The sequence below is a fragment of the Ciconia boyciana genome, chromosome 4, assembly GCF_034638445.1.
Source record: "Ciconia boyciana chromosome 4, ASM3463844v1, whole genome shotgun sequence".
NCBI lineage: Eukaryota > Metazoa > Chordata > Aves > Ciconiiformes > Ciconiidae > Ciconia > Ciconia boyciana.
The window spans coordinates 98,458,403-98,480,818 of record NC_132937.1 but is presented as its reverse complement, the minus strand read 5'-3'; the positions used below and the strand labels follow the sequence as shown (position 1 = coordinate 98,480,818).

At 35.8% G+C, this 22,416-nt stretch overlaps 1 protein-coding gene across 8 annotated transcripts in view; it reads left to right on the top strand.

The window, feature by feature from the left end:
* Positions 1–22,416, top strand: part of MEF2C (myocyte enhancer factor 2C) — a 131,562-nt gene that overhangs the window by 30,493 nt on the left and 78,653 nt on the right. For 5 of the 8 annotated variants that reach the window (XM_072860750.1, XM_072860747.1, XM_072860749.1 and 2 more), the window contains exon 2: positions 21,523–21,720. In XM_072860750.1, the coding sequence (XP_072716851.1) occupies positions 21,667–21,720 (54 nt within the window). In that variant the 5' untranslated portion in view covers positions 21,523–21,666. Of the gene's footprint in view, positions 1–10,953; positions 11,014–21,522; positions 21,721–22,416 lie in introns of those variants that run through there. The other 3 variants (XM_072860746.1, XM_072860744.1, XM_072860745.1) reach the window with 2 other exon arrangements.

Here is a 22,416-nt window from a genome sequence, read left to right as displayed (position 1 = left end):
ATTTTTGAGGTCCTTCTACCCTTTTAGTCCAATTCCAGACAGAATTTGACCACATCCAAAGCTGGTGGTGTCATCTGTTTTTGTGGCAGACTTCAAACACAAAGTAAGCATCTGACATCTTGTCAGATTTGTTCAGAGTTGTTTGATACATTGCAGATACTGCCTTCTAAAGCCTGACTTTAGGCTAAAGCATTGCCTATCCAGAATTTAAGCAAGTGTTCAGAGTTGCTGATTGCCATCATTCTCCCTTATCTACACTTAGTTTCTGATGTTTTCTGTCCATTCCTGTGTCAATGTGTTCCCTCGTGTAGGGTTCCTTAATGTGACACATAATAATAAGAAGGAACAAATAATTCTTTTGTGGTTTGGGTTTTTTTTTTATGTTAGTAGTCAAATCAACAAGGCTAAAAGCCATTATTCTATGCATTATTCCAGGAGGGCAGGCAAGCAAATTTAATACCCACAGAAGTTTGCCTAACTTCAGTAAGAAGCTATGCATGTGTAGAAGAAAATTCCTTCTGTCATTTTCAAATGATAGAATTTGTAGGCAATTAAGTTTTCAGAAATAGGAATTTCTCAACCTATTTAATCAAATGGACAATACCTAAATCACCTCATCCCCCTTCACTGGCAGGAGAATAAAATCTCTACACCAAGAATAGCTATGCTGTATGTGACAGACTAGTGTTAGGAAACACTATTTATTAGAATCAATAATAAAAATGCCTTCAATTCTGTCATATTATAGCACGTTATAGTATATCTATCTCCTGGAAGTTAGCAGCATTTCTGTGGATTACTGATTTCTAATTTATCACAATGTGAAAACTTCTGTTCTGAGAAGTTCTTGTAGGAAGAATTGATAATAGAGATAGTTTCTTACTTAGCAGACATTTTTGGTCTCTCCATCTCAAGAGATTATAGAGAATTTCGATTTCACCTATAAAACTTAATAACTGGGTAGTATAAAAAATTCATGTACAATACATAAAACTCCATCTCTGACTGGGTTAACCTGTAAACATATTTGAGGAGAAAGAGTCTTGTTCCTCTCTTCCTACATAGTATTTTTTCTGTGGAGAACTTTCTGTTCTGTCTTTTGCATGACGCCAAGTCAGCAGTGTAGAGTGGACTTTCACGTCCTCTGTGTGTGCTTCTTGTTAATACATTCTTATATTACTAAGAATCTGTTATCATGGAGACTGTTACTCCCTGTTTCTGAGCAGTAGATCTGGCCTTTTGGTTAAAAATTGTCTTTCTTGGAAAATTTCAGTGATCCAATTTACTAGTCACACAATCAAGCCCCCCACCCCCACCCCGCTTTTCTGCCACTGGAAGCTGGCCATTCTAACCATTTTGCACCAAATACTGAGATTCGACATCTCCCCGTTAATATGAAATTGGGGCATCAATTTGTTAAGAGATAAGCAGTATGTTTGACGTGAAATGTGATCAGTGCCATAACCCTACTAAAAATTAGATAAAAAGCAGGCTACTGCACAAAAGTCTATCAAATTTCCCACAGATCTGCTTGAAAATACCACCACTAAAACAATGGTTCTTAAGATACTTGTTGTCTGTGACAACTTTAAAACAGTTAGAAATGGGTTACTGAAAACAGGGAGTACTAAAACCAATTTCCAAAAAAAGTTTACCTTATTTAATAATAATAATAATAATAGTAATATTTTTTAAAAAAAATATATGAAGAAGGATCTCCACACCCTAGGAACTATGTCACAATTTACCCCTTGGCCTGTTTAAGACTGAATTATGTCCACTAGTTTGATCTGTATCACTGTTTGCAAACTAATGCAGGGAAAAATATAGGCTATTACAACTTTTACAGGGAAGTGTGTTTCTGCTGTTGTGATGAGGAGAGCTGCTCTGAGTGATATGAAGCTGTTCTTTCTCTGATCTATTAGTTGCGTCCACATAAACCGTATGATTGTTAAGAAAAGATTATCAATTAGGTTAGATTTATTCAGGCAGCACTCAAGAATGCAGTATTATCATTCCTTTAGGTTTAGTCCATGCTTTTCTTTTATGGCATTGTTATAGTCACCCATGAGATGGTATTTCCAAAAACTCCATGTTGCAATCAATTATATCTGAGAAGAGGAAATGTGGATATTAATTTCATTGGGGGTTTTTGGATGCAAAATGTTAATGTCTTCATTAATCTTCATTAATTTAGAAGGAGGTTCTTGTAAGTACTTTTCTTCTCTCTGTGTTGCTTTTCTGGAAAAACTGGTGAGAGAAAGACTTTGCTCACTTCAGACATGATGAAATTCCTATTAATAAAAATGTTTTCTAATTGTGTGGTATGAAATAGGCCTCTATACAACCCAAAGGCAAAATATAAGCAAGGAACATGATTAGTTCACCTGACTCTGAAAGCAGAGCCATGGTGAAATGCTAAGACAAAACATCACCATATCTGTCTAAACCAAAAAGCAAAGAATGCCTTCTTCAACTGCATTAGAATTTATATGGGCAGAATAATGATCCAAGATGGAATTTGGCCAGGACATTAGACATAATTCATTCTGTAAAGGTTGTAATGAAATCTTTGATGTTCTCAGTGATCAGGATCTTGGTTTTGCAATTCATTTATAACACACTCTTTTCTGTTAGCATAGTGCCTTCACAACACCATTGGTTGAAATCTCTCTAACTTCATGTATTACCTGCACATGTTTGTAGGTCTTTTGTTAACTACAGTTAAATATGTAAAAGAGTTCAGTAATATCCTGATGTTCCAGTTATAACTGAAGGCCCATTATTTTACCTGTTACTTTTTGTACCATAGGAGCTTATAGGAAGAGACTGTCCCTGTCCTAAAGAATTTGCAGTACATAAATCTGACCCAGCTTGACCCTGATTAGTTTGTGAGAATCAACAGGATCACAGCACATGCTGCTTTGACTGCAGCGACTCAGGGAAGTGTCTGTTTTGTTAACCAGGGTGACCATATGCCATACAGGTTAAGAGTAGCTGACATCTCTTTAATTGAGGGTGACAAGTCTTTAAAAAGATGAACATCTAGTCTCACCCTCTTATATGGCAGAAGAGCATGACACTGACTTATGGGTTGAGGAAACAGGGGCAAATATTACTATTCTCCTGTATACATACCTATCTTGATATGGAATATGCTTTGTCTGTGGCAGGTGCAAAGCCTGCTAAATTTTGAAGGAACCCTTAGAGTCTGCTCCAGGTAGTGTCAGACCCTCTACTCTTGCTGCCTTTCTGCTTTTCGTCAGACAAGCCAGGCTGAGCAGGGTGGCCTGTGGTCCTAAAACCCTATACTTGAAATCCTTCTAACACCTGCCTATCATGGGCATGATGCTGAATGTCACAGTCAGCATACTTTTTGACTGGTGAGGGGAAACGAGTGATGCACTGGCTTAACTGAAATAGCAAAAGAATGCAGGCTGTCATGTTTCCATGGGTTTTTATCAGACAAGGTATTGTACTGTAAGACTGACAACTACCAGTCTGTACACACCTGAATCCAGACCACAGACAATTTTTTGCATGTGTCTTGTCAGTGGTTATTTCTACAGAACCATGCAGCAGTGGGGTTTCCAGAAACAGGCTCATGTAGATTTGCTGCAGGCTTTGTTTATCCCTGCAAGAGGTTTCAGCAGGAGCTACAGACTTACTAACGCATGGCTCTCATCTGAATAAACTGCTCTGGGAACTGGAACAAATTATCTGGGAATCTAACATCAAAGGATCAACAGACAACAAAATAAATATAAGAATAAAGATTTTGGCCTAAAAAACAGCCCCAAAACCACACTAAACTTAAAACCCAGCAAGAGAGTTGCTTCCATCTACTGGAGCCAAGAAAAAAAATGACAACCGAGCAGCAAGCTCCTCTAGCAGGGGCTATAAATCAGTTTGTTCTTGTCTCAGGATGCTGGTGTTGAAAAGTAAATCCATGAGCTGGTGTGGGAAAATGCTGGATGATTAAAATGACTTGAAAGTATCGCTTTAAGTTTTCAGTAACTTAGAAATTTTAACAGCACAAGCTGTAGTTGTAGTTAAAGTTCTTTAAATTAAGAACTTGAACATATTCAACGTATGCTATGGTTGTTTCATGCAAAATTGCAAAATGGAGCCTTTGATTCCTCAGTGGTCATCTCTAGGTAACATAGAGGACTACAGGACTAACACCTTTGTATTAGCATGGCTGGTACAGAGTCATTATTATTATTATTATTATCTACTATGAAAGTTTTATGTTTCATTTTTATAATGCTTTGTTACTGTATAGCATTGCTGTAACCTATGAGGATTTAGAGCCTTCCACATCGTGGTAACTCATCTCTCCTCTGCAGAACCACCCAGTGGACTCATCAGGGAGACTGAGAAGCATCAGCATATATTTCCTTTATTTAAACAGGATAATGCCATAGAGATGTGTGGGTAAGACCATATAGAGTCTGCAGCCTTAATACTTTAGTGGTCTTGGACATTTAATACAATATCCTCAACCTTTTTTCCAAAGTTTCAGTGCTGCTACTGTTAAAGTAAATAGAAAAATCACCACCCACTTCCATATGCACGGAAGCAATCAGGAAGTGGGATACTGTTTTCAGGAACTCTGTTTCCAAGCTCTACAATCATATTTTTAAAATAATTGTTAAAAAATCTATAACATCTTGAATTAGGTTATGACATGCCGTCAGCATTTCCATTTAGTAGAAGCCATTACTGACTCAGATGGTTTTCACTTCTGCAGCACAACATGGATAGATAGGAGGATGAACATTTTTAAAGTATTTCATCATGCGTAATTTGTTAAACCTGAAGTAAAAAAAAGAAATGCTGGAGATTTCTTAGAGATATTGTGATAAGTAAACAGCAGATCAATTTGATAATTATGCTTGGAAAATATGTTGCTTAATAGCAGTGGACTGATACTTGTCATTTATGCATGATCTAATTGTAAAATTATCTGATTTTACCTATGAAGAGAGGAAATTCAGGTTTGCAGAATAGGAAATCACTCTGAGACAATATTTCCTTACGATGAAGAACTTGCTTTTAATTGTTCTGCTGTTACTGTTAGCAGCAGTTTTTTAAAGCAGATTTATATCAGAAATAAATACTAAATTTGAAGCTGGCTTATCCAAAACATATAGTTTTACTAAAACAAAAAAAAGAGAAAAAAAATACAGTTCTCATCTGACTCTTGTTTATCGTGTCATTTGTTAAGTACTACTTATTTTACATCTTGAATTTTATTATTCCCATCTCAAACTGTCTCTAGGGCCAAAAGTGTATTTTCTGTAATAGATATAACAATGCAGTTGATATGGAATGGATTTTGTCCAGTCTTTTTGTCTATTCATTGCAAAATGGAAATTAATCTCTCTAGCTTGAGGCTGCATAGTTTACTGTCATTAGTTGGGGACAGTCAAAGACATGTGAAGTTTCAATAGTAGGGAAGCCTTGGGATTTTCAGCTATTTCTGAGATCTTAATCAAAAATATTACTGATTGCTTGGGAATCAATGAACACACTCCTGAGGAAAAAAAAAGCAGCATAACCTTAACATTATTCACAGTGTTTTGTTAAAAGGGACAGCGATTCATAATGATTATTTTTTTATCTTAATGTAATGTAGTGAAGAATATTAACATTAGGAATTTTTGCTCCATGTAAATGGGTCAGAAATGTTCAGTGCTTTTGATCTTTTTGAGACAGTCGTACACACATGAGTAGCTTTAAACACTTAAGTTTTCCTTTTGACCTCTCGGCATGTTAAGTTTTAGCATATTCAGAAGTCTGTGCCTATTCAGGGCTTTTGAAACCATAGCTTTAAAGTTGACAGACACTTCAGTACCAATGTAATAAGTGCTGTTTTAAGAGAATTAACTTTGTGCTGATGACACAAACTACAGCCTCTAGCATTAATGGAAACAGCATTTCTGAATCATTGAAAGACTTTAAAGCAGAGAAAAGACCCTTAAGAATCATCACATTCCACTTCGGGAGAATGCTATCTCCATTATATTATTCTCTGTTAGCATTGATTAAAATTCATCCCTGCTTTTATCCATCAACATAAAATTATATTTGACTGAATAGGAGTTAAAGCATTTTTAAAAATACATTGACTAATGTCCAGTCAGACTACTGAGTTTCAAAACTTTGTTTTTCTTGGGTCTCTTTCAAACAGAAAAGAGGAAGCACTTCCTTTTACAACACGATGTCAAGACAAGGACACACACGCTCGCATAGGCACACACATACAAACAAGGTACTATTCAAATCGCCTCAGAGTTTACTGACTGACACACAGGATCCTAAATGATAGCAGGAAAAAAAATGCATAATGCTTGTAAAAAATAGCAGCTTAATTATGCAGTGTTTCAGTAATTAAAATACTGCTGTGCAAAATATAAGGAATAAAGATTATTTTTCAGAATAGGCATCACAGTCAGGGTTCTGTGTTAATAAAGCAACAGGCTTCATTTTCCATGCATATACATGTGAAAACTAATTTTAATCAATGTATTTATTTAAAGGATGGTTGCAGGCTACATTCAGCTCTCATTTTCACCAGTGTAGATGTGAAATAATGGAACTGGCTGCAGTGCAGTTTTACTCACGGCCATGCATTTGAATAGCTAGGATCACAGCGCTGGCCCTGGGGCTATAGTACACAGTTTTACAGTACTGTATTTTTTTGTAGCAATAAGGACATTCTGTGTTTTCAGAGGAATGTCTTGACAACAAAGTGCATCAATGAAGGCCACCGCACGCACAATGAAGGTCTGTCTTTTAAAATAGCACTAAAACAAAATAACGGTTGTGTTTTGGCAAGCGTCTTAACTATTTACAGCACAACAGCCAGAACAGTAAATAGTGCTTTAGTACCCGGATCTCCCTAAGTTGTAACTCCAAACCTGGAGGAAATACTATAATTAGAGGCGCTTTCTTCTGTAGTTTTTTAAAATATAGTATCCATTATCGATGTAAACATTCAGAAACCCAGACTGATACTTCTTTTTAAAATGCAGAATTTTGATTTGTGACAGCTGCATTGGATCTTTAATCATATATTATCTTTATGGGAGCCTTTTTCTAACATATGTTAATTGGCTGTTTTCTGTGACAAATTATGAGCTCTTACTTTGATGAGGTTCAATTGCAATCATGTTGGAGTTGAGTATGTAGAGTTTCCAGCCCCCGCTGGCTCCTTAAACCACTACAAACATCTGCACGTCACTGCAGTGCTGAGTAATGGCAGGATTTGGGTTGATCTGATTTCTGTACAGATTTTTTTCCACAGGATATTTTCAGCTCTTTGCACTAAATCTGTTGCAGGGTTTGCTGTTTTTAGGAAAAGAATGATCTAAAATTAACATATTGTATGGGATTATTAGAATACAATGAGAAATAATTTGCAGCACAGTATACTGAAATCTTTTTTAATCTTCAGAAATTTCAATGTGCTATTAGAAATTCTCTGACAACTGTTACTGCATGTTACAGTTCAAATTTACCAGAGTCATATAGCATTTCTGGGACTAAAACTGTCGCCTGCCTTTTGAAGTCAATATTTTTTAAATTACTAAATGTAACATTTGCAAGTTCTTTAAAAATAAATTTATTTTACTTTTTGAGAAATGGTTGGCATCACTTTAATTTTGTAAATTTTTACAAAGAAAAGTATGTTTCCCAGCTGGACAGGAAATGTGTCTAATTATGTTTTACATAAACTTGTACATCTTCCTGCTAGTAAAGAAAATGTTGCACTGAAATTTAGTGTCTTTCTATCTTTTTTGTGTTTAAGGAATATTGTGCTTACATTTGTTCAGTATGTAAATTAAAGAAATATAGAAAACATTCACCACAATGGAAGTAGTATTGCTTTGAGTTTTTTTTACTTGTTACTTACTGTCTTGATGATAATTGTGCAAATAATCTTACTTTGTACAGCAATTCATTAGAAATATTGAGATAGAAAATGTGTACTGTGTTTTAATATGTTATTAGTCAAAGCTGTACTTAGGGTGCATGTGAAGAAATAAGAAATCTTACATATTTTAACAGAGAGAGCAGTCTGGTCACAAAATGGATGGAGCATCATCTTTTCAAAAACTGTGTCAAACAATATCAATTACATTGCAATTAATTTAGCAGAACACCACACAGCTCAGCTTTGACCTAAACCAAATGGCAGTAGATAAATCTGTCCCATTTGTTCTTCAGAGAAAAGATGGGGGTTAAATTTCCAGGCAGGTGTTAGAGTTTAGAATAAGAAGAGCCAGATGTGTATGGAAGCTACTTCAGTCTCATGAGGCTGGTTTTAATTCAGCTATTTCCCTGGAGTACCACACAATCAATGAGTTCCAAATCCTGGGGCTACCTGCCTTTACGTGAAATCATGGGAACATTTCTTCACAGCATACTACTGAACACGTGTGGAAAAATTAGAGCAGAAATTAAATGTTAAAAAAGGTTAACCTCAGAAGTTACGCAAGTGTCACGTTTCTTTGAATTTCTGAAATGAAGAGACAATAACCAAGTGGAAATGCTTAAAGAAGAGATGTATTGCTGTAAGGAGAATTGTAAGCAGTGCAAAACTTGTACCATGGCTATTTAATATATTTCTCTAATCACTGCTCATTGTAGGCAGTGTTTTAAAAGTAAGCATATGTAGGTCATGTGCAGCACAGTGAAAGGCATTAAAGCAAGGTGAATTGAATCAGGGAAGGGTTTCAAAAGGATGATTTTGAGCATGTTGTCCCTACTTCAGTATGTCTGTGAAAGTAAATTGATGCATTGTATCTTGAATTAGTCTACACAATAGCATTCAGTTCCACTTGATAAGATGAGCTTAACTGGCTTTAAGAAAATAAAGCAAGGTAAAGGAAGATGTACAAGTGAAAGAGAGGGCTTGGCACTTTATTGGATTTTGAGGCCTGTGAGCCATGTGTCTTAATTGGGGCCAGTTGGGATCATTTAATAATTGCTGTCAGAAGATCAAATTTAATTCTCTTTATAAAAAGACCACAGTGGGATAGAGTTAAACAAATTGTCATCTGAGGTTTCAAATGAACGAAGCTTTAATTAGGTTGATTAGGATGCTGTAAGAGAGAGAGGGTAGGAAACAGGAAATTGATGAATCTGCTGTGTACCATGTTGGACCTTATATGACAGTACTGTCAAATATCTTTATTTCAAGAAGATATACATTAGCATAAAGGGCTATAGTGCGAGGACAACATGTGTATATAAATGCTTTAGATATGCAAGATAATTATAACTTTCTGAAATAGTGATTTTAAGATCAGATATTAATATTTTTATGATCATAATCTTGCCCTTAACATTACTGTCATACATTTTTAAGTCTGCTAAATGATCTCCTCTATTTGTTTATATACTCACTGACTATGCCAGATGAGAATTATAGTATATTTACTGAAAGCCCTCAGATTTTCTCTGTCATGTAATAAATATTCACTGTACTTAACTTCTCAGAACATTTGCATGAACAAATCCCCAGGGTTCTTTTCCCCGGGTTTCCAACAGAGAACTGAGTAAAAAATGAAGATGGCATGAAATATTTTTGGCAGAAAAAGGAGCAAGATCTCAGCCATGTTTGCATCCCAACCTTAGATTCAATTCTTTACACTATGCTGCCTGCTACTTTTGCTGCAGCTATTTCTAAGAATATTTTTTTCAGAAATCACCTTGCATATCAATAGAGCTCGAAAAGTGCCATTTCTGAGAAAACGTAATGTACATTCAAGGCCGCAAAAAGATTTAGCTAATGTATCTTTGTATTGATTATGTTTTGTTTTTTCAGCATGCTTCTAGGACAGTAATAAAATGAGGAATGCTGGCAATGATCCCTTTAGAAAAAAAAAATGCTCATTCAAGATAGAACAGAGACTATCAAGCAAATTGCACTGTATTTCCCTCTGCAAATTAAGCACATTTTATATGTCTGTTTTCTTCTGATATTTGTCAAGGATGTTGACTTTTTGCATTGGCTACTGCCAAATGCAATGTGTTTTGTATTTGTAAGAAATAAAATAAATAAATCCAGCTGCATGTGCTAATGGAGTGGTTACAGCTGAGGTTCAGTAGGCAGGGTGTGATGCTCACTTGTGGCTTTTATAGTTGTAGACAGCGGTAGGTGTACCTCTGTGGTAAACACCTTCCATTTCAGTAGAAAATCTGCTGTTACAGGTCTTGAGGTGAGAGCTGTTAGACTCCGATTCTGTGAAAAATTAGAAGAACAAATCGTCATGTGGAAAGTATGAATTAGTTACCTAATACAATTTTCAAAAACTGAATGTGAACTATGATGTGGCTGAACAGCACGCTTAATTAGATGGGGCTATTTATGTCTTTGTAACTGATTCAAGATGGATCTTTAGTATCTAAAGTGCAGCTCTTTTAGTTCTTTATCATATCAAAGCATAACTCCTAAGTGTGCTGTATATCTTACGTTTCTCCATTCTCTCTCTTTCTCTCTTTTCATGTGAATATTGTTAACAGAAATATATCTATTGCTTGCCCCTTTCTCCACCACCAAGGACAAAAAAAATCTGTAGAACATCCCACTAAGCCAGAACAACAGAAAATTCCTTCCTCAACAGACAACATAAGTCAGTTGTTTCAGGCACCTTGCCCATTTCTTCTCCCACGAGGCATGTTTTTCTATTTTCTCCCTCATAGCAAATTCCATGTTATCTTTCCGTTCTTATAGCCTTATCTGTTTATGCATTTTTTTCTAGTTCCAACCAGTGGGAATCCAGTTTGGATTGTCCAGTGTAGAGAGATGCCTTTTGTCAAGATACAGCCAGGAGGTAGAAAGCAAGTAGCTTCAGCAAATGAGTGATGGTGTGCTAGCACTAGCAGATATAGCTGTGTACTTTATTTCTTGGTAGTCAGAACCTTCCCTTTTTCTAACAGATGCTTCATCCTGAACATGCAAAATTCCAGACATGGAGCACCAGAAAATATATGTGCAAGGTTTGTTTCCTATCATGTGGCTTATAAGAGGTATCAGATCTTTGTAATCACAATATAAGTGCTTCTTTGCTATACTGCCACTGTACTTTTCTCTTTTTCCTTTTTTTAGAACAGATGTATTCTCAGTTCATGTGTTTCTACTTAAATTGTGTATATTTTGTATATTTAAAAGCAGCAACCTGTCCTAACTTATGAGCTTTGCCATTAGAAAAAGACATATTTCACAGACAGAGGCAGTTCTTCACCCCTATTCAGTGAAATGCAGGTGTTTTCATTTTTATTAGCCTTATTATGTACCTGACATACATTTTATCTCCTTTTGTCCTTGGGAAAAAAATGTCTGAGTGGGACTGGAAGCATTAATGTAGACTTTTCAGCTGTCATGGTCATTGGGAAGATTGATATATTTCCCTTTCCTTTTTTTTTTTTTTTTTTCCTTCCCCTTCTTCCTCCTCATTTTAAGCCTGCAGCTGTCTCTGGGCAAGCAGCTGAGTTCAGGGAGTGTCATAGTTTTTATACTCATATTTGTCATATTAACATTTACACAGAATGAATGAACAGTTAGCGGCTCAGCGGCTCTCCACCATGTTGTGCAGTCTACTTTACATTTCAGAAGAACTATATTTAATTCTTGACATTTCTGGGAAGGTCAGGAATTAAAGGGAAAAGGGTGTGTTTCTAGAACTGGGTATACAAAAGAGAGAAGCAGAACATCTCTATATCTAATCATTCCTCTCTAAGAAATGAATTGCCAGATGAAGGATGTACTGATGTGAGGTTGCTTTAGAAAACTTAATAAAGGTGCTTAAACATGAAAGTTATGTGTTTAGGTCTACCTAGTAGGAAAACCAACTTTCTGTTTCTGTGGTAGTATAGTTGTACCTGAGATGGTCTAACACCACAAACGAGAGAAAGTTTCTGGGCAGAGGTAATATATTTCATTAGAACAGCTTCTATAGGTGGAAAAAAAAGGATGAGCTTTTGGGTACACTGAAGATCCAAAGAAGGGCCTGTACACCATAAAGGCGATTTATTTTTTCCAGCTTGGTTAATCTATATTAGATATTACCTCTCCTTACAAAGCTTGTCTAACTCCTTTTTCAGTACTAGTGATGGATCTGTTCTCATGTTTGCATTAGTACTAAGGAGTAGCTCCACAGAAATCAGTGACATTCTCTGGATTTAAAATTATATCAGCCTGAGACTCAGTCCACCTTTGACAAGTCAGTTTTTGCTTTGGTTGACTGGTTGCATGATACAAGATATATTAGTGAAAAATAAATAAATAAATGTCTAAAGCTTTACTAATAGTCAATCCATACAGAACTAAATTTTTCAAGCCTGAATAGGATAACAACAAACTACTCGCTGTTTAGCTTAAGAGACTGGCACGTACAGCTTCCATGGATCTCCCAAGATTTGGTCAGATTTTGAGGAACTTCTGTGGCTCAGGGACACCTGCCTGAAGTTTTTCACGTTTGATTGCTCCAGTTCTCTGGTGGGAAGCTGAACCATGTTAGGGGATATGCTTACAAGATATTGCCCCCTTTTGGCTTGAGTAGCTAGCCAAATTCAGGGTATTACAGGTTGTTTCCATTAGGGCAGGGAAACTGACAAATGACTCAAATATTTCCTTTATATTGTTTGTTTACAAAGATTTCTTATATCTCTAAATGTAGCAAGACTTGAGAATTAATGTCTATTATCAAATATTAATGTTTGAGTTCCCTTTCCCATCAGCAGTAATGCCAGAGCCATTTCTCTGTGTTAGTTTTACTTAAGGGCTCTACTCCCTGTATTTTCTATAAATGAGCTCTCTCCCAATGTCTCTCAATTTTCAGCTTCTCTCCATGGTCACAAATCACAAACCTCCATAAAATAATACCTAACAAAGTTCTTTGCTGTCTTTTATTCAAGTATCCAGGTCTATATGATCACAGAACTTATGCTCACCAGGAGTAATCCTACCCCTTCTATGTTTTTCATCTTCCAGCCATTACTCAAATTACTCTTAAAATGGCAACACCATGAGCAACACTTCCCAGCCACAAAAGAAGTTATACCACCTTAACATATTTATACAGTTTTATTGTCCAGATATTTCCCATCACTAACCCAAAATAGTTTTACCTTCATTCAAGCTTTACCTTGACAATTTTTGTCACTCACTTTGATCATCTTGGAAAGGATTTCTTTTATTAACCCCTTCACAATGTTTCTATAGAACCTGTTGTCTGGCAGAGGCACACAATTTCTCTTAATGAGGAACTTATTCACATCTCAGTTTTTCTTCTCTTAATTTCTACACTTATGTTCCCTGTTTTAAGGTACTTTCATCCTCAGTTTTGTCCCCATTCTACCTCCTTAGGTGTTCCTTCCTGATTTTCAGCTTAGTCTTTGAAACAAATACAGTCCTCACTCATTTATGTGCTCCATACTTTAAAGAGATTGTGGGTTCTTATTATGTTTTGTCCTGTTTATTCATGCCACAAAATTCCTGATTCTAAAAGCTTTCTCTTTTCTCTAAAAACTTCCTGAAAAGTTTCATTTGCAAATGTGTAAGATATCCCTTTTCAAAATATGATTATTAGGTTTCTGCAATCCAAATCTTCGTTCCTCCTCACAGAGATGAAGTGCTGGTGCAGCACAAACCTAGAATAGCAGAGCCCAGCATGTGTTGTTAAACATGGATAGGAATGATTACAGTGCCCTTTGAGTGAGAAAAGGGAGGATCCTGGGTCAGAGTGTATAAAACTCCTCTGGAGCTTGTTGGATGAAGAGGAAGGAGACCAGGTCTGTGGAGATCTGAACAAGTCCACCTGTTTTACCCAAAATTTAATTATCTTCTCCATCTACTCTGCCTATTGCTTCAAGACTGATCATTGACCATAGTTCAGACACTGCTGTCTCCAGCTCTCCTGTCTAAGTGCAAGTACCAAGCTTGCTTGCATTTCTGCAATTTAGCAAATTATAAGCAGAAAGTAATCAAAAATCTTTTCTGGTAACAAAGAATCCTTTTGAGAATCAATCCTTTCTTTCTTCAATAGAGGACAACGTAAAATTGTCTGCCACTGCTATTGGCATTACCAAGCACTTGTGCCCAGGTTCAGACTGTGATTCGATATTGCAGTACATAGCTTTTTCCAATAATACCTGGAATTGTCCCCTGATTCTTAAAAGCCGTTGTGGGGATTTATGTTCCTCACCACAGACTTCCTCACATACAAGCACTAGTAACAAATCTGTAAATCTAGATCTAACCACAGCCAGAGACTGCTTTCAGGTGATGCAATGACTTAACTCTAGAGATCTTAGGCTTTTCCTGTAATAAGCCACGTCCTTTGTCTTTGTGTATTAGACTGCTCCCAAACTGTAAGCACTGATATCTTATCCTGTATGAAAGATGCCTTTAAATATAGCTAGACCAAGATCAGAGTAGTTCCAAGACACCTTTTCAACACACAAGGTGCTAAATCATACTCTCTTGCCCACTGAAATGCTTCCCCTTCTCCTCCGGCTCATTAAATGACAGACTGAATTTGTAAAATGCCTTTCCTGGTATTTATTGCACACCTATTAACTATAATGCAATCCAGTCAAATTATTAGCTCAAAACTATCAAGACTCCTAGCTGAAATTGCAGCGATCCAATTTCCCTACTCCATTTTCAGACAGGTTCACATTCCTAGTCACTGTCTTCGTTTCAGACGAATTAGTTAATTCAGTTTTCAGTCCCTTATTTTTTCCTTTGTATTATTAGCTTGTCTGATTCAATAAACTGTTACGCTTGAGCCAGTCTCCCAAGCACTTCAAGGATCTTATTCCGTATTTATTGGTCAGACTTCCATTATGCCTGTCCAGCTGCCAAAGGTGCATCATGAACCTAATCATAAACCTGTAAACTTTTTCTTCATACTATTTGCTTTCCATTTTTTTCAACTGGGTGATGGGTAGACACTGAAATAACACCTGCTAGTCATTGTAGATTTAAAATCAACTTTACACAGGTATGTTTTTTAGTATACTAGCATTTCACTTAATTGCTTTCCTTAAAATATGCATTACTGTCTGCATTCTTTGCTCTACGTATCAAATATTCTTCTTCATCTATTCTTCAAAAATGTTGTAAATTAGCCAAGTCTTCCTTTCTTCATCAAGCGTAGCAGGCACATATCTCTTCTTACTGGGCTGCAGGCAATCAGTTTTCATCTAGATTGCTGGTGGTTGCTTCCTCTTTTGGTGCACCGCTGGAAGGAATGACTCACCATCTGTGGCAAATTCCACAATCACTTGGAAGGCCTTTGGCCTCCTATCATGGATCTTTATCAGCATGTCCAGGTTTGGTGTAACATGTATGTACTGTTCAGAAAAATGTTCTTCGCTGTGCCTGATCGACGACTCTCAGCACATCCTCTGGAAGGTAAGCTGAAGTCACTCCTTTCCTTTTCATAGAGGCATGGATCAGCTTAAATGGATAGGTGGCTACAGACTAGATATTCAGTGTCTGGATAACTGACTTTTGAAAAGCAGGGTCTGTAGCATCATGAAGTAGGACTACTATTAGGAAGTACCATCTTCTCCACTATTTTGGCAATGATGCTTGGTTTGCCCAAAAAAACTTTTCAGGGGAACTTTGCAAAAAAATAGCAAGGGAAATTCGTCCGCCCACATTGCATGAGTTTTTGCTCTGTGACAGAACTTGTTACTGTATTTGAGTTGTAAGCTACAGTGACCACAGTTGTCTGATTCAAGGGAGGTGAAGTATTCTTGCAACTAGTTTTCAGAACTGTTTAAGTCCAAATTCCAAAAAATTCACAATGCTGGGTATTCTCATGCCTCTTCCTCCTAGGCATACAAATAATGGTATTGATTACAAGACAGTAACTTGGCTGAAAGAGGGGAATTTTCTGCAGTTCATTGCTGCATTGTCAGTGTAATAGGAATATGTTCAAATATAAATGTGAAAAGCAAATAAGGTGTATCTCCTGAAGCTCAGACTTAAAAATAAACACATTCTGCTATCCTTTACAAATAAATAAATAAATAAATGGAGTATCAGTTGGAATAGAGAATCTTACAAATTCAGCAGATGCTTTCAAAATCAGTAGTAAAATTAGTGAAATAAGAATTCAGATCAAATTATTCAAGTTTTCTCTAAAACTTTCAATTAACAACTTAAATACAAGGAATAATTTTGCAGTTTGCAAGTTTATGAACATTTTACTCCTGCCTTGATGCAGAAGTTCATTGCCCTTGAATTGTTCTCCGTTATAAGTTAAACTCATGCCATAAATCAGGAATCAGGTTAGAGAAATGAAAAGAGGAATAAGCTTTGGTAGTTAAAGATTACAAATATTTTCTTTATGTACAGAATTTTTCAGTTTGACATACTCTGTCTCTAGTAGTCTGTAGGATTTCATCTGTTACATTATATCCATACGGCTTAAATGTTTGTTTTATACTTCCTGTAGCAAGATGCATGATTTCTTGAGAGTTAAATTTAGTAGGTTAAAACAAATTCCCTTCCAATCTTTTCATGTGTCAGCCTGGCCATAAGATCAAAACACATAAATGTAGGTTATGTTTAATTTCTAAATCAGAGTGTTGTGGACAGATGTTTGAAACCTTAAGATGACTCAGATTCATTTGTTGCGTGGCTTTTTGCCTGGATAACCATACTGTAGATTGTGCCATTTCTGTGTTACTGACGTATTGCTGTGGTGATTGACATATAAAATTTTATCATAACTTTTCTGTTAATGGCCCAAACTGTGTCTTCTCTAATGACTGTGCAACCAAACCACACTGAATGTGAAAGACCACTTCTATCTTTAATGTCAGCTGATCTCAGTTGGATAACGTGAGAGATAATCGTTACTTTCACCCTTCTCTGTATTTCTTTCAGCTTTATCCAGCTCAAGTTGACAGACCCAAAATGATCGGTGTCTTTATTTCATGCAGTATGCCCAGCTGTTTCCTCACTGTGTGGCTGTCTTTGTATATGGAACATAGTCAGCTAGTGCTTTTACAGAAAACATTTCAGTGACCGTTTTATTTGAATATATGTTCCCCGCTGTGGATTCTCATGGTTATGTTGCAGGTTTTGCAGCTAATTTTTCATCAGAAAAGTAGCTGGTGTATTCTTAGTACATTTAGATTTTTAGAATCTGATTCAAAACTCTTTTGAGTAAACAGAAAGGCTTGCATAAAAAGATTTCATAGATCTTTGAAGTTACTTTTATTTATCAAGATAAGAATGGTAAGAGAATGGGGACAGCATTTTTTTGTTTGCTTCCTTACATCAGGATAATAAAAAAAAATTGGTTTAGTCCTTTAGTTTTAACCTAATTAATCCACTCAGAATGCAAGCTGCTTAATGGAACAGGGACGTCTTTATGGCAAGTTTGTTTCTTTTGTAAAGCAACCATGAAAATGCTAAACCCTAGCACATTTTAACTTAGTTTTTCTCTGGCTGCCTTCTTGTTTATAAATTAAATATTTTGACTCTCCTGTTTTGATACTCCTTATTGCCCCTGACTTGTTCAAAGAACTCTCTGTCTGGGGTGTTGCAGCAGAGCAGATTCAGACAGTTCTGCTCGGAGAAGGAAGTGGAGAGTTTTGGTTCCCATTTTGCACTTCTGGAACAGTTTAGGGAAGGAAGCACCTTTACACCTTTTATTGTTCGTGGTTGCTGACATCATATCCTTCCCTGACCACTCTGTGCGTGTTTCCTGCCATTCTATCAAGATTCTTCTGTGTTGCAGAGAAGGGATAGTGGGTGTGCACGTGTGTGTGTGTGTATGTGCGCGCGTGTGTGTATGTCTGTGTGTGAATGTACGAAAGACAGACAGGAGCGGTCAAGTGATCTGCTGCATTTGTCCACTAGCTCTTTTCCCTTCTCAAGGCTCAGATCAATCTCCTGTCAGCTACCACTGCCTCTGCCAAATCATATAGTGAACAGAAGCCTGCCAAAAATGAAGTTCCTCTTTTTGTAAGCGGTCTGATTATTTGTTTTTTTTATGTTTGGGTTTGCAAAAAGAAAAAATGCTGAAGACTGTAACACCATAGCATGTAACTATGTGTTTCTTTAAGTGCAATTTGTTTGCATGTAACCATGTCATTAAGTTGGAAGGTTTCTTTTATGTGGAGAGTTACTTCAACAAAGCTTCTGGGATTATTTTAAGTTCCTTTTTAGATTCTCTTGGATAACGAAAGCCTGCAGTAATATTTGAGTCTTGTAGTACCTTCAACTTTTCTAGCTAGTGTGCTTTATTAGTGTTAGGAAAATACAATTTATCAGTTAACAGGAACTTTAAATACTTAATATGTAATCCTTAATCCTGCAAGAACTTTCAAAAAGTATTGAGAACACTGGTGAAGTCCTAAAGCAGCCATGGGGATTTGTTGGTCTCCAGAGTTCTTTACATTCTGTTTGACTTGGAAGTCACCAGCCTTTGAAGGTTATAGCCCTTGAATCAGATGTCTTGATTTACTCATCTGAATCTAATTGATTTGGAATCAATCCAGCTCTCTGCTTTATATATGTACATCTGCAAATTTATATACTAATGAAATGAATAGAACTATAGGCAAACACACAGTAAGAATAGCACATGAAGCCGTATGTGTTGATGTGTATATATGTGCAAAAGAGTAAGACAGATATAGAGAATACCACAGCATTCCCAGTTTGTTTCCAGTAGCAGTAAAAATAGCAGGAATTATGTTTAAAAGGGGAAATAAATTTGCTAGAAAAACTGAAAAGCTTTTATCTGAAATTAGACCAGTAAGCAAAAAGTGAACGGGAGAGAGATTTTTTTCATCAAGGCAAGAAAACTTCACCCACTGCCTGTTGCAGCAAAAGTGTTTCTTTGCAAATTGTATGTTGGATACATATGACCTAACACATTCTGTCTTCTCCTTCAGGTTCTCCCAGATTGTATGATAATATTTAATAACCAAATCATCCTTGCTCCCCTTCAACTTTATTTTCCTGCACATCTATTTTTCCACTTGAAATAAAACTAGTGTAGTTAGTGGATTACTAAAGGTAATGAAGAACAAAATTCTGCTTATCAAGTGTTGCATGAATTCCTTTAAGATAATTTTGTGTAGGTCATAGGAATTTTAAGTGTTCTGACTTCAAACTGTCTATAAAATCTTTTGTTGTTTGAAGACTGGTCTCAAATGTGAAACAGATAAGTGTGTGGGAGGGACTCAACATATTGCTCCTCCACTAAGATTTTTGTCCTTCCTGGTAGATTTTCTCAGTATTCAGTGATTTTTCTGAACTCACTCAGCATCAGCATCTTGATCTGCAGAGCAGCTCTCATCCTTGCTAACGTGTCACCACTGCTCTAATCTGTCCACCCTGACCTTCCACCTTGAAGTGAATAAGAGCTTAAGGAGGCGTAGTGCTGTAAGCCGATAGTGCCACTGGCTTCAGCTGAATGAAAGGAAAGGAAATTGTTCCATATGCATTTGCTGTGGATTAGCGTATTGGCTTACTGTTACAGAGAAAGCCTGTTAGACTCCTTTGGGTCCTGCAAGTGCATGGGAAACACCATTCTAACTTGCTCTTTGTATCCGAGGTAAGGCTATAGGAAAAACAGGAAAGAAACCCAGTCCGAGGAAATTCAAAACTGCTTCTAAAAATAGACTGGATTTGTTTGTCAACACTGAGTATCAGATAAGACTGTCTCCTAGCTTTGTTTGGAAAAAAGGTTTTATAAATAAATTTAATCAACTTAATTTATTTCAAAGTTTTGGACTTTTCTGTTGTAAATATGATCAAGCGCCTTTGTGTCTTTTTAAGCAGTGAAAAGTGGAACTGTTTTCAAATAAGTAAAAAGCAGCAAAAAATTTTGCAGCCTTTATTATATTGGCAACAAGAATTGTTCCATGTTCTGCATTACAGTAATGATTTAGGCATATATAAAGATGCCTAGCAAATAATATAAAAAAGGTATTCGTGTACAGAAAGGTAGTAAGTATTACACTTGAAAATTTGTTTTGCCCAGCAGATTAATTATATCACAGTGGCTAGTTAGAAAACTCAGACTGACTGCTTTTTTGCTAATCTATATTTTTCTTAGAGCGATAAAACACTTCAGCACCTTAAAGTTTAATGTATGCAAAGAAAATCAAGAGAGAATCGAAAATCAGAATGAGTGAGGTTTAGCTTTTCTACCTCAGTATCTTTGAATGAGAGCCAAATAATGGATTAAATAGCCAGGACATCAGCTTACTGTTACATAACACATTGTGAGAATTTATCAGGTTGGCTGTGAGACTACAAGCTTAAAATAAATAAGGAAACACCAGCCTCTGTTTTAAAATTACTAAATTTTTATTTCCAAGGCAATATTTTTGATACACTATGGATCTAACATAAAAACTGTAAAAAATCATTTTAAATGAATCTTGTTCAGATTTTTTTTTTCTCTTCTGTATTTAAAAGAACTCTGTGCTGTTCTGGTCAAAATATGTAAACAAAAATATGGTAAACGAAGGTTAAAAAGGAAAAAAAATGCATCTTTTCCTTTAGTACTGGACTGAACATCATTTCTGTATTTTCTCATATTTGTATCAAGTCTTTTATTGCTAAAAATACTTTGCATATGATAGAAATTAATTTTGTGATTTAGGACATTTTGTGAAATAAGGAATGTGTACTGCATTATGTATTTTTATATATTGCATCTAACTGTCCTTAGTTTTGCAATAGAAGATTGCAAAGTTAGTATCAGTGCATTACTAAAACTGTGAAAATATTTTTTAAAAAATTCTTAACTTATCATCTGTCCCTATTATTCTATGCTATATAGCTTGTCTTTTGGCGCAAGAATTTTTATAAGGAAAGATGTATGCATTTGCCAGTTATAAATCATTCATCAGAACATTTTAGAATTTACATTGACATGAAATGAGGGAAAACGCACTACTGTTTTCTTCAAGTATCTTGAGTAATACTTGCACTAATCTATATTCGTAAAGAATAAGGTTAAAAATTTTGGATTTAAAGTAGCTGACATCTCTCATATATCAAGTAACACTTTAATAAAGGTCCATCCTATTTGCATAATGAGGGACATTATCACCTCTGCTGTCAAAACACAAGATTGTTTTCCCTTCAGAAATGAATTAGCTGGCCTACTTAGCATACATAGGTACAGAAAGGTTCATTAACTCTCTGATTTAGGTAATTTTTCATATTACAGCAGTGAGTGATATTTAAAACTAGAGACACCCAATTCCGTTAAAGTTTTGGAAATGTGTATGTCAGTCCTTTTCTTCATTTCTTGATATATTGGCAGGTTTGTTCATAAAAAGAAGCCTTTGAATTAAATTATTATTTCTCTATGCATTACTTATTTTATAGATGCAGTAAATTTTTATTATAATTTACCTGTACACTAATTATAATTAGGATGCTTGGTCAGCTCCATATAATAACTTTCATCTAGTTATCAATTTTGTAATAACATTTGATTTCCTTTCTGTGTTTAGCAGGAACGGATGCAGGGGACTGTGAACTGAGTAGTGCAAGTGCTGAAGAAGGAGGTTTGTTTTGAGGAAACGGGAAAGAGGAAGAAAAGAGAAGGGAAAAATACATAATTCTAAGGAAGAAGGAGAGAAAAAAAAACGGGGACTATGGGGAGAAAAAAGATTCAGATTACAAGGATTATGGATGAACGTAACAGACAGGTGAGTAGCAAAAATACTGTATTTGAACATCATATTATATTTCTAAGGTGACATTCTCATAAGTGATTAAAAAGGTGATAACTTTGTGTACATATACATATACCTACATATATGTATATGTATACACACTGTATGGAAGACTATCAAAGAAAAAGTACTTTTGGAAACAACCAGAAACCACACACAGTTTTTTCAAGTTTAGTAATATGCGTAGTTAGGAATTTATTCCTTGAGGCCTTGATTCTGCAAAGACTGATGTGTATGCTCTACTTCAGGCCCTCTCTGTACTCGCTTTGACTTCAGTGTGTAATATACATGGTTAAGCACATCTGCAAGTTGTTACAGGATACAGGCTTTTAGTACTGTATTTTGTGAACTATTATAATATGAGTTTATTTGCAGGAGGACTTGCATTTAAATTCATAGATCCAAATTATTTATGTTTCTACATGTTTGCAGTGTTTTTATTTTTACCTCCTTCATATAAAAATGACACTACTTCATAAAAAATCTCATCTTTTCCTGTCTGAACATGAATTTTAAAAAGAATTTGAGCAGCCTAACACATTCTAAAACCCACATACAATAATACTGGTGTGTTGTAGTTATGAAATAAAGTCTCCGTTACTGATTCTATGGCTAAATAAGTCCAGCAGGACTGGTTAATTAATTATTATCAGCTTCAGATGAAATGCC